The 12,533-nt window shown below is 43.4% G+C and overlaps 1 protein-coding gene across 4 annotated transcripts in view; it reads right to left on the reverse strand.

Annotated features, from left to right (window-relative positions):
* Window positions 1–12,533, reverse strand: part of NEO1 (neogenin 1) — a 384,856-nt gene that overhangs the window by 186,246 nt on the left and 186,077 nt on the right. For all 4 annotated transcript variants that reach the window (XM_025207174.1, XM_025207173.1, XM_025207172.1 and 1 more), the window contains exon 4: window positions 5,044–5,197. In XM_025207174.1, the coding sequence (XP_025062959.1) occupies window positions 5,044–5,197 (154 nt within the window). The remainder of the gene's footprint in view (window positions 1–5,043; window positions 5,198–12,533) is intronic.

Consider the following 12,533-nt stretch of genomic DNA (forward strand, 5'->3'; position numbering starts at 1 on the left):
AATCCTGTTATTATAAAAAAGCCTTTTTTTAAGTGAGAATTAGTCATTCACTGTACCCACCTCTCCTGATATTCAACTTGATAATGTTTGGTCTGAGTTGTAGAAGTCTTGTTTAAGCACAGCTGCAACCAAAGTCAATAGTAGCTGCGTTTGGAACATGTAGTGTTAAGTTCTCTGAAAATCAGGTTGCAGATGTCAAGCTGGGCACTCAATTTATTGGGCACATGTAACCTTAATCTCTCCATGTCTATAAAAGCCTCCCATCCCACAGATATTTGTGAAACAAAAAAAAAACCTTAATGTTTGTGAAAGATTCAGATATTAGGTAATAAACACCACTGGAAAGTTCATAATAAAATTCATGCTATGTTCAAAATGGGGTTTGAAAAGTGGGTCATAGCTTGGACTCTTAACAGGCAGAAAAGTATAGTATGAGATTGATAATTAAATACAACATTTTAACATGTAGGTAACAAGTTAACCCACGGGGAACCTTAACTCTGTCCTTTAAATCACAGCAATACACACACAAGCCAGTTTTAGGCCCTTGGCAGATTATCAGAATTGAAGCTGCAATGGGATCTGACTAGCAATCCTAAGAATTGCACCTCCTACCATGTTACATATATATGGCAGAAGGCACAACTGTAGAATCGGGGATCAGATCCAAAGTACACCGCACTGATCGTGCAGGCAGATCAGCACTCCCAGCCTCAGGGGTACTTCATAATCAAGACCTCTGATGTGCCTCTGAGGTTGGGAACCCCAAACAGCTGAGTGCCCCGGCTACACATTCAATTTAAGGCATGATAGGAACCAGCCACAAAGATATTGTGCGTAGTTTGTGTAATAATTGTGTGGCTCATTTCCTGTTTTATTTCACCATTAATTATATAAATATTAAATACATGGCCAGGTTACTACGCAAGACATGATTAACTAGTTAATCACATCTTAAATGTGATATCTGTCACGGGCCTCAGATTCACTGCACAGACCTTCCTGTCTCTTGCAGGTTCTCATAGCTCAAATGAAAAGCCATTAGATTCTGTATAAAAAGAACTAATAATTAAGTGGGTGATTAATAGAATGAGACAAATTTTACATTTACTCTTACATTTCTCTGTTCTAAATAGTTTCTAATCTACCAGAATTGTTCAGATCACTCCATTCCTACTGTAGTCCATGACCACCTAAGGTATGAATAGAGGTTGCATTTGTCCTGGGAGAAAGCCTTTTATGTACATGTACATGTCCACTGGCCTGCTTCCAAGTCACAGAATCATAGAAAATGAGGGTTGTAAGGGACTTCACAAGGTTATCTTGTCCAAACCCCTGCTCAAAGCAGGACCAGCCCCAATCATATCATTCCAGTCAGAGCTTTACCTCTTGGGTCTTGAAAACCTCTATGGATGGAGATTCCACAACTTCTCTGGGTAACCTGTCCCAATGCGTTACTACCCTCCTAGTGAGAAAGTTTTTCCTAGTATCTATCCTAAATTTCCCTTGCTGCAACTTGAGACCATTACTCCATGGTCTCTTATCTGAGAACAGTTTAACTCCATCCTCTTTGGAACCACCCCTCAGGTAGGTGAAAGCTGCTATTTCATCCCCTCCAGTCATCTCTTCTCCATACTAAATAAGCACAGTTCCCTCAGCCTCTTCTCATAAGTCATGTACTCCAGCCCCTAATCCATTTTCACTGCCATCTGCTGGACCCGCTCCACTTTGTCCACATTCTTTCTGTACTAGAGGGCCCAAAACCGGACACAGTACTCCAGATGTGGCCTCACCAGTGATGAATACAGGGCAAGAATCACTTCTGTCACTCTGCTGGCAACAATCCTACTAATGCAGCCCAGTATGCCGTTAGCCTTCTTGGCAACAAGGGCACACTGTTGGCTCATATTCAGCTTATTTCCCACTATAACTCCCAGTCCTTTTCTGCAGAGCTGCTGCTTAGCCAATCAGTCCCCAGACTGTACTGGTGCATAGGACTGTTCCATCCTAAGTGCAGGAGTCTACACTCGTCTTTATTGAACCTCATGAGATTTCTTTCAGTCAAATCCTTAAATTTATTGAGCTCTCTGAATTTTTGTTCTACCCTTCAGCATATCTGCTACTCCCCCAGCTTGATGTTATCTGCAAACCTGCAGGTCATCATTGATGAAAATATTGAAAAAAACCAGGCCCAGGACTGACCCCTGGGGCACTCCACCTGACAGTGGCTGCCAACTAAATATCAAGGCATTGGTTGCTACCCTTTGAGCCCGATGATCCAGCCAGTTTTCTATCCACCTTGCAGTCCATTCATCCAGCCTGTACTTTCTTAGCTTCCTTGCCAGAGTGTTGTGGGAAAACTTGCTAAAGTCAAGATATATCGTGTCCACTGCTCTCCCCAGATCCACAGAGCCAGTCATCTTGTCATAGAGGGGCAATCAGATTGATCAGGTATGACTTGCCCTTGGTGAATCCAGGCCGACTATTCCAAATCACCACCTTCTCCTCCAAGTGCTTAGAAATGAAGTCCTCTTGCTCCACGATTTTTCCATTGACTGAGGTGAGACTGACTGGTCTGTAGTTCCTCCCTTTTCCCTTGCTTAAAGACTGGCACTATACTTGCCCTTTTTCAATCATTCAGGACCTCTCCATCACCACAAGGTTTCAAAGATTTTGGCCAGCACCTCTACAAACACATCAGCCAACTCCCTCAGCATCCTTGGGTGTATCGTGTCTGGCCCCATGGACTTGTGTACGTGCAGCTTTTCTAAATAGTCCCTACCTATTCCTTTGCCATTGTTGGCTGCCCACCTGCTCCCCAAACTGTGCTGCCACAGTCTGGGAGCTCACCTTGCCTGTGAAAACTGTGGTAAAACAAGACACTTAGTACTTCTGCCTTTTCCACATCATCTGTCACTACACTGCCTCCCCCATTTAGTAAGGGACCCGCACTTTCTATGATCTTCCTCTTGCTGACATACCTATAGAAATCCTTCTTGTTACCCTTCCCATCCCTTGCTACCTGCAACTCCAATTGAGCTCTCACCTTCTTGGTTTCATCCCTGTATACTCCAGCAATACTCTTAATAGTCCTCCCTGATTGTTTGTCCAAGTTTCCACTTCTCATTAGCTTTCTTTTTGTTTTAGCTCATTGAAGAGTTCCTTGCTGAGCCAAACTGATCTCCTGTCATACTTGGAGGTCCTGCCTAAATAGTGGTGGATATTTGTGGTATAGTAGCACCTTTAGAGCATCTTGCTCTTTTCACTATGTCCCCCTCCCTCCACCACTGCTGAGTGGTCAATAGGCAAAAACCACAGTATTAATGCATTAATTAATTGCCGCTCAGCCACTCAGCAGCAGGGGGGAGGAGGTAGTGTCATGCAAAAAGAGCAAGATTAAAGGCACCGCAAACATCTGCCACAATTTAGACAGGTCTCTAGCCATACTTGCTGATTTTGCTGCATATCAGGATGATTCGTTCCTACACCCTGGGCTCCTTTCCCCTCTCGGATTGGCCTCCCCAGGGATCCTGCCCATCAGTTCCCTGAGGAAGTCAAAGTCTGCTTTTATGAAGCTCAGGGTACGTGCTCTGCTGCTCTCCATCCTTCCTTCCCTCAAGATCCTGAACTCAGTCATCTTGTGGTCACTGCTGCCAAGCTGCCATCCATTTTTATGTTCCCTACCAATTCTTCCCTGTTTGTGAGCATCAGTTCAAGAAGAGCATGGCCCCTTGTTGGCTGCTCCAGCACTTGCACCAAGAGGTTGTCCCCAGGACTCTCCAAAACCTTCCTGGACTGCCTGCACATGGCTGTATTGCCCTCCCAGCACATGTCAGGGTGATTGAAGTTCCCCGTGAGAATCAGGGCCTGTGATTGGGAAACTTCTGCTAACTGTTTGAAGAAAGCCTCCTTCACTTCATCCTCCTGAAATATCCTGGATAAAATGTACTAATACTTTTTTCCTGGCACATTCTGTTTTACACCTGTAGGGTCATTGTGCTTCATTCCAGAGACAAGCCTGTGAGGCTGTTTGCTCTTACTGACCACCAATTAGTGAAGGAGCAACAATACAGCTTGGAAGGGTGATGTGTGTAAAAGGTTGTGCTGCTCCTGTTTTGATCCAGGGCAAACCATGAGACAATCAGTCCTGGGTCAAATGAGAAACATATCTACAGCCCTCATATCCTAACTAGTCTTCTATGGCTTGGATTTCTTATTGTTCACATTTCCTCATTTTTCTAATGAACTCCAAAAATTGTAACAGACTGGTGAAATAAAAAATGTGTTTACAGAAGCCATGCTGGTTTTCCTTTTTGTATCATATTATTTCCAACTATTTTTCCTCATAATGAAAGAAAAAACTTACAAGGCTACTTTATCCTATCGCCTTTTTTCAATATCTCTAGGTTTTTTACCCTCCAACCCTTCTACGTATCACTGATGATTTTAATAAGAATGTGCATATTTGTTAGAGGCACTTATTTCATTCTTATCTTCCCTTTGGATCACTCAGATGTAAGCTGTAATACACTTGTGTCTCGTTGCTCTTGAAATTATTAACGGATTTTACCTTCTCTTGTTTTGATAACTCAATTCTAACATTTTCATTACCTGAACTGAGTAATTCTGTTGGCAGAATTATCCCCTTGCTAAAATGACCCAAAAGTATCTTCATGCCTTTGCAACCATTCCTTATACCCCACTGGCAGTCCAGCAGACAAATTTATTCTATCACAGGGTTCCCGGTTCCATTAAAACACCTCTTGTTTTTAAGGATATGAAGAGAATACCGTATGGTTACTTTATCCTTGATGATTATGACCGACAGTCTGCTTGCCATAATTGCACTGAGGCTTGTCATTACCCTCTACCCAAAGGCTCTTCACTATTTAACAGCAGAAACTACTATGCTGGTTTAAAATTAAATATAAAGTAGTTGGCTTCAGTCAAAAACAACAAGCACAGTTCAGCATGATGAGAATTCTTACAATCCTAATCTTTGGTAAAAGAAAAGCACATTTCCAGGTATTAGCTATTACTCACCCTTCTGTGATAAGCTCTTCTTCATTTCTTGTCCACCTGATAACTGGAGTTGGAAATCCTGCAGCAGCACATGGCAAAACTGCACTCTGCCCAGTAACTCTGATAAGCGAAGAGGGTTGCCTCAGAAACACCAAGTCTGAGGGAAACTCTGGATCTGCAAACATTTATTATGAGTTAGTGACAATGACCAAATATCAGATGAAGAAATGAAATATGACCCACCTAAGGCTCTCTTTGAGTTTAAAAAAAATGTTCAAAAGAGTGAAAAAGCCAGTTATTTCTCTGCCTCTTTATCCTAATACAATAACAAAATGAAGCTATAAAGTCAAGAAGACATTTCTACAGGAGTGAAATTTGTTTTACACCTGTAAACTGAGTTTCTGCAAGGAGCTCAAAAGGCTCAAACTAACAGCCTGTTCCTCACAGCTCTTTCTAGATAGGTCAGTTGTCTGTTCTGCTGGAGATCCACTCCTACAAGAGCAACCTGTAACAACCATGAGTACAGTACCTAAAAAAAAAGGCAGACTTCACCACCTTTTGTCACGACCCAGACCTCAAGCCCCTTTGGTGAAAATTCCAATTATGAAAAAGGAATTACTCTTTCAATTGGATGTTCTCCCGGTCTGGAATTAAAGGGTTTATGGAGCAAAAGTATAAACCTGCAAGACTGGCTTATGATAACTAACTTGAGTTAATCAGTCTTTCCCACGCTACTAAACCTGAGACATAGACTCTATTGGCAGCATTTGAAGTATCGCCATCAACTAATCTGTACTATTTTGGAAAACTGTGTATAGTGTGTTGTCACATGGCTGCCTGTCAAAAGCTGAAGATAGCTACCAATTCCCCATTTGCTTTAGGAAATGAAATCCCTGCAGCAGAATCAACCCTGAGCCTAGGGAAACAGTCAATTTGGCAGACTTACATGCTTCATCAATGCAAGCTTTATGCTAAACAAGGACAGAGCCTTTCCTCCTTTCTTAGGTGGCTTGTAGAAGCAAAGAGCATCAACAAGTTCTCAGGATTAGTTTGTTTAAGCAAGTTGGAATGAAAACAAGTAAGCTACAAAGCAAGTTTGTCCGTTCATTTACAATAGGCAATTATTATCAAAAGACGACCACTTAGCCCAAGAGCCAGAATAGATAGCGTGTCCAAAGCCTGGAAGACTGAGCAACAGTTCCCTCTGCACTGCGTTGTAGTACCAAGACTAAAAAATTCAAGACACATGGACTTTTTTTCTGCCCCCTGGAAAACACTCAATGACCCAGTACTGTACATAATCCTAGTAAAAGAACACTAATATTACCAAAGGGAAATCTTCCTCACAAAGGGTGCCCCTTTAACCCCTTCCTGAAAAGATCTCAGTATCCTCAGGCTGGAATAGGATGGGGTACACTCTTGTATCAGTAGAGTAATTTTTAAGACAGAACCCATAGCCCTACCCCCGGCAGTACTGACTTTTTAGATGCTAGCAGCATTTCTTTCATATCAGCAACAAGCCCTCTCCTATTAACACTAACTGTTCAAAGACCATACACTAAGGAGTACTTTTGTGTGGAGGTATATGCTCATCACTACATATTCACTGCTTTGTGGTCTGCATGTGCTTGTATTTCACCCACTATGAAGGAGGATGCTAAGGCCACTAACAGACAGCCATTTAAAGGCACGATGGGATCCGATTCCCGATCCCACAATCGTCCCTCTGGCCATGCCACAAACGCATGCCAGGATGCAAGATCTTAGAATCAATTTTCAATCACACCCTACTTGCCAGTTCAGGAAAAATCCAGGATCGTGATACCAAGCTACCCTTGCATTGGCAAGCATAGGACCACACTGGGCTCATCAACTGATTGTCAGCTAGATTGGGACTGCACTGGGGCTCCAACCTGCCCTGGAGTGGTCCCCAGAGCTGGCCAACAGCTGATTCCAGGTGGCAGGGACCACACACTGGGGCAGGTTGGAGAGCCCTGTGCAATCCTAACCTAGCCACACACTGAATTTAAGGCACAACAGAAACCAGCCACAGAATTATTACACATATTTTGTAGAACAATTTTGTGGCCTATTTCCTTTTTTACTGTGCCATTAATTGCCTGAACATGCAGACAAGTTACTATTTAAGATGCAATTAATTTATCGCATCTTAAGTGTAACATCTGCCAGGGGCCCAACTAACACAATCCCTGCAGTTGGACAAGTCCTCAGATCTAATCACGTGTTAGGTATAGTAATTTTTAATACTCAAGGCTCAGGTTAATACTAATATGCTAACGTTTAAGGCTTAGGTTAATGCTAATATTAATAACAGAGCCATTCAAGTAGGTGGCCGTCCTACTGGACCACAAAGAACCCTAGCAAACTCTCCATTAATCCATTTCTAGTTCTGGTGATGAGAAAGCCTGCATGATTTAGGACGGAACAATACTATGCACCAGCAAAAGTTACAGCGGACAATTAGCTGAATATAAGCCAACAGTGTGCCCTTGATGCAAAGAAGGCTAACAGCATAACGGGCTGCATTAGTAGGAGCGTTTCCAGCAGATCAGGGGAAGAGATTATTCCCTTCCATTCAGCACTGGTAAGGTCATATGTGAAGTAGTGTGTCCAGTTCCAGTTGTGCCCCCCCCTACAAAAGTATGTAAACAAATTGGAGAGAGTCCAGCAGCCGGCAGAGAAAATGGATCTGGGGCTATGGCACATGACTTATGAGGAGAGGCTGAGGGAACTGGGCTTATTTAGTATGGAGAGGAAAAAAGGCGGGGGCAGGCAGGCACAAGTCGGGGGATTTAATAGCAACCTTCAGCTACCTGATGGGAGTTTCCAAAGAGGATGGAACTAGACTGTTCTCAGTGGTGGCAAGACTCAGCTAGGCAAAGCCTTGGCTGGGATGATCTAGCTGAGGATGGTCCTACTTTGGGCAAGAGGTTGGACTAGATGTGACCTCCTGAAATATATTTTAACCCTAATTTTCTATGATTCTCTAGAGAGAGACAGGAGAGTAACCATGCCCTAAGGAAACCAAGCACAAAAGAAACAGATCAGTTCTACTTAGAATTTGGAAAATCTGAGGCTAGAATTCAAGTCCTTCCTCCCCACTTTTCTATACTGTAAAATAAGCTGAGCTCAAAAAAAACAATGCCCTGCAGGCTGGAAAGTGGTAAGAAGGCATGCTCTACATGTCAAGGATAGCTTTGGAGCCAAATAAAAAGCAGCAGCAGACCACCCACTTGTACACGTGGGGGAGTAAGTAGCTCACTGGTTTTAAAAACAAGCAGAATCTACAACATTTTCAACCAGAAAGTCTGCTACATCAATCCTAATGCTACGCGCACAAACTGGTAGAGGATTAAATAGATTAGCTGAACAACTGTAAATTGGTTTATTCTCAACTCATGTTTCTTTTGCAACATTCACTTAAACTGAAATATAAGCTTGCAACTTTGGGATCTCAAACCGGTAGTTTGTAATGCAGAAATGAAGGAGATATTGCATTAGTTTTCATCTCATCTTAGATGTTCCCTTCACGAAAAAGATGGCATAGGCAGTCTTATCAAATCATGAAATATTGGCACCTTTACACATGTACCTTATCCATACCAGGATTTATTTATGCAGTCACTCCTTTTAGTTTGGCTAAATTCATTTTTAGCTGAGAATTTATAAATGTGACAGAACAGACAGGTTTCTATGGCTGGAGACAGAGTACAGAACCGACCATAACTAACATTCTCAAGTTATTTAAAAGCTTTGTGAAGGTACTGCAATTCAAAAGACAGGAGTATTTCCTAGGGTGAGCAATTAAGAAGTGATATTTTTTTCTGTATAAAATAACACAGCAATGCATTTATTGACAACATCTAGTCATGCAGATTAAATTAAATTTATGAAGAAATCTGCACCTCTGCCATTAAACATGAAATAAAACTGTTTAAAGCTATAAGTAAAAATGCTTCAAAATGGGCATGGTGGCTGGTGACAGACTGACATTCCTTGTTTAATTTAGAACTGGTTTGGTACCAGTCAAGCCACAGATGGGTTTAACTGGTTTGATTTTCTCTTTCAGCTGATTGTTGGACTATATGGAAGATCATTTGGGACTGGTGTGGGTATAGGATGCACGGTGCTTATAAATATTGTATGGGCATTAGGGAGCTTTAGTTCTCCAGACCAGGTGTGAGGCAGAGACTTACAGTGTAGAATGCAATGGACTGAAAAATATTTTATGTACATATTTCATTCAAGTTCCCCTCAAACTGAGCAATCAATTACTTGTTCAGCTGACACGCAGGAAGAAAGACTAATTTTCTAAAGGACAATCTGATTTCACTCGGGAAGTCTGAAATTCTCTCTTTTTGCAGACCCAAAACTCCCCTTCCAACAGCACTTTCAGCCATCAGGTACAGTCTCTAAAATGCACATATTTTGCAAAAAAAATACTACAACCAAGTAAATAAATTTCAAAGCCAGCTGAACTCAGAGGTCAGCACATAAACAAGAATACTTCTGAAAAACCCTTAATCATCACAAACCTGGAAGTCACAAGAAAGCATCTCAAAGCATTTCAGCATGTATGAAGAGCTTCTAAGAGCTACGTGCAGCAAGCTCTAAAAGAAGCAATAAGGATAGGCAGTTTTTTCAAAAGATTTTAATCTTCTGGTAACATCCCCCCAGTGACATACTGCTTCCCCAATACAGGGCAACACTACCCAGAAACTGCTTTAAAGATAGGGGTGTCAAACTTATCTTATCTCATAGGGCCAGATAAGGGTCACCGGGCTAGTATGTGGGCCGAATTGGGACCAACCCCCTGTGCATACAGGACTTATCAGCCCTGCTCTGGGACTTGTGCTACATGCGGCATGGGTGCTGGCTCTGCATGCAGCACAGGAGACTGGTTCAGGGTATGCACTACATGAGACGCCTTAGCAGCCCACCCCTGCATACTGACTCCAAAGCCACTCAGGATCAGGCTGCACGGGAGCAAAGTGCAGGGCCAGTCCAGCAGGGCACCCCAGACCCCATGCTGCATGCAGTGCCAGGTCCAGGCCCCATGCTGTATGCAGAACGAGCCCCAGAGCCAGTGCATGCTGCATGTAGCACAGGGGGCCGGGACAGGGTATGTACTGCACATGGTGCCTTGCCAGACCGACTCTGCATGCTCGCTCTGTTACAGCCCAATCCGGACAGGCCCTGGAGTCAGCATGCAGAGCTGATCTAGTGCAGCAGCACACATAGCGCATACCCCAGACTGACCCCCTGTGCCGCAAGCAGTTTGCATGGGGCTGGGGCTAGCACATGCCCCACACAGCGCGTGGGTTCGGTCCAAAGACACAGAAGCACGAACTGTGGGCCGTGTGTTTGGCACCCCTACTTCAAGGCAAAGGCTTTTACAAAAGATGACTATAGCTGCACCTGCCTGAAACACGATTTCATAAGCACAGCATATGCCTGGCTCTTAAACTGAGCCAGAAGAAGTGTGAATTGAGGTAATTTTTAAGTTCACTGTGACATTTTAAAGTAGACAGTGTCAGGGCAGTTTTTCAAGCGCTGAGAGTAAAACCAGACCTCCAACAGTCAGATGGGAAGGTATGAAGCTTTTTCAACCAAAAAAAAAAAAGCACAATAAATACACACTCAGGCCTGTTGCCCGAGTTTTGGGTGCCAGATCCAATCAGCATTATTTTGTTTCTGGTCAGGTTTTTAAAGCTCTTCTTGTTAGAACAACTAACACCACTGCAGTCCAATTAGAATTAATCAAAGGGTATGCTAAATATGGCAGGCACTTGAAGTCATAATTGGACGTCAGGTTTCTGGGTTTTTGTTTTTTTCCTTTTTTTTTTTTTTTTTTTAACAAAACCGTAATATGGTAGAAAAGATAAACATAGACAAGAGTTTCAGAAGTGACAAGCAATTTTGGGGGTGTTGGTTGTAGCCATGTAGCACACTGGCTTCTGTTTGATCCATTAAGAACACAAAACAACTGCAGACGCCTCCTCTGCCTACAGAAGGATGTCTGTACCCAAAAGCTTGCAAAGAAGAATTTTTTTCCAACTAGTTTAGTTGGTCTAATAAAAGATATCAGATTGACCTAAACAACACTGTCTGCAAGCAATTTTGGGGTTTTTTTTTAAAGGGTGGGGGGCTTTTTTAATATTGAACTGGCATCTCAAAAAAGTCAGATTTTCAGAGGTTGGATACTCAGTGCTTTCTGAAAGTGGGGGACAATCTTTAAAGGTCTTGAGATGAGTACTGCAAACACTGAAGGACTTATAAATACTAGTCACATTCAAAAACACTGTCCAAGCTATTTCAAACATCAGACACCCACTTGAAAAACCTTGTCCTGAAGTAAGTGGTTAGTCTGCTCCTTCAAAGCTGCCTACTCTGAAATAAATCTCTCCAGTGTAGGAACCTGTTTACTGGAACTTTTCCAAGAAATCTTTTCTTGATAGCAGAGCCCTTACTTAGTGCAAGGATAGTAGTGGCAGACCTAAAGTAACCAGGGAAAAACTCTTTGCCTTGTTGCACAATTAGCTAGACCTAATCTATAAGGTTTAACCTTACCTCTTTCCAGGATACTGGAAGGGATGGACTATTTTGAGGTGGTACAGAGAATGCTTTTCTTAGATCAGGGTGTCAAACTCAGCCAGCCTGAGGCTACCCAGGGCAGTCTGTGGACCAGCTCTGGCAATGCTTCAGCCAGCACGTAGTGTTGCAGCAGTGGTCCAGCAGTGTTGCACTGCACAAGGGTCACCTGCATAGCACTTGCTGAATGTGGCTCCCCAACAGACTACCTCCAAGTGCTAGCTCTGGCAACGGTCAGGATCAGGCCCCAAGCTGTCTGTGCGCGCCAGAGACAGTACACAGGGATGTCTGGCAGGGGGCACACATAGCACACAACCTGTGCCAGTCCACTGTGCTGTAGGCAGTACCCATAGAACCAAGTCCACCCCATCCACCACGGGCAGCACAAACCCCAGAGGGGGCCAGTGAGTGGTAGAGCCTGGGTCCCAAGCCTAACCAGCCCTGGAGCCAGCATGCAGGGTTGGTTCAGTGGGGAGTTGCATGTAGCTCATGCCACAGACTGACCTCCCTGTGCTGCAAGCAGCATCCACAGAGCTGGATCCAGCCCACACGGCAGACCAGCTCTCCATGCTACAAGAGGGATTACTGCAAGACCCACAGGCCAGATCATATGGCTCCACAGGCCAGATGTTAATACCCCTGTCTTAGGTACTTGGAGGGTATGCCTTGCTCTTAAGATCAAGGTAATACTGGTAACTAATTTAGAATCGGGCAGAAATTATCAAAGTCAGGTTAGCAGAGATCATGGTCACAGGTAGGAGGGACTAGAATGGATCCAGGCTTCTCTAACCTAAATCAGCTCCCAGCCATTCCAGGGGCCTTCAGGCACTAGTGGCACCTTCATTTCTTCTGTTCTCCAGGTGCGGCACATATGTTTAGTCATAAGAGGCATTTATACA

The sequence above is a fragment of the Alligator sinensis genome, unplaced genomic scaffold (genome assembly GCF_000455745.1).
Source record: "Alligator sinensis unplaced genomic scaffold, ASM45574v1 scaffold492_1, whole genome shotgun sequence".
Taxonomy (NCBI): Eukaryota; Metazoa; Chordata; order Crocodylia; family Alligatoridae; genus Alligator; species Alligator sinensis.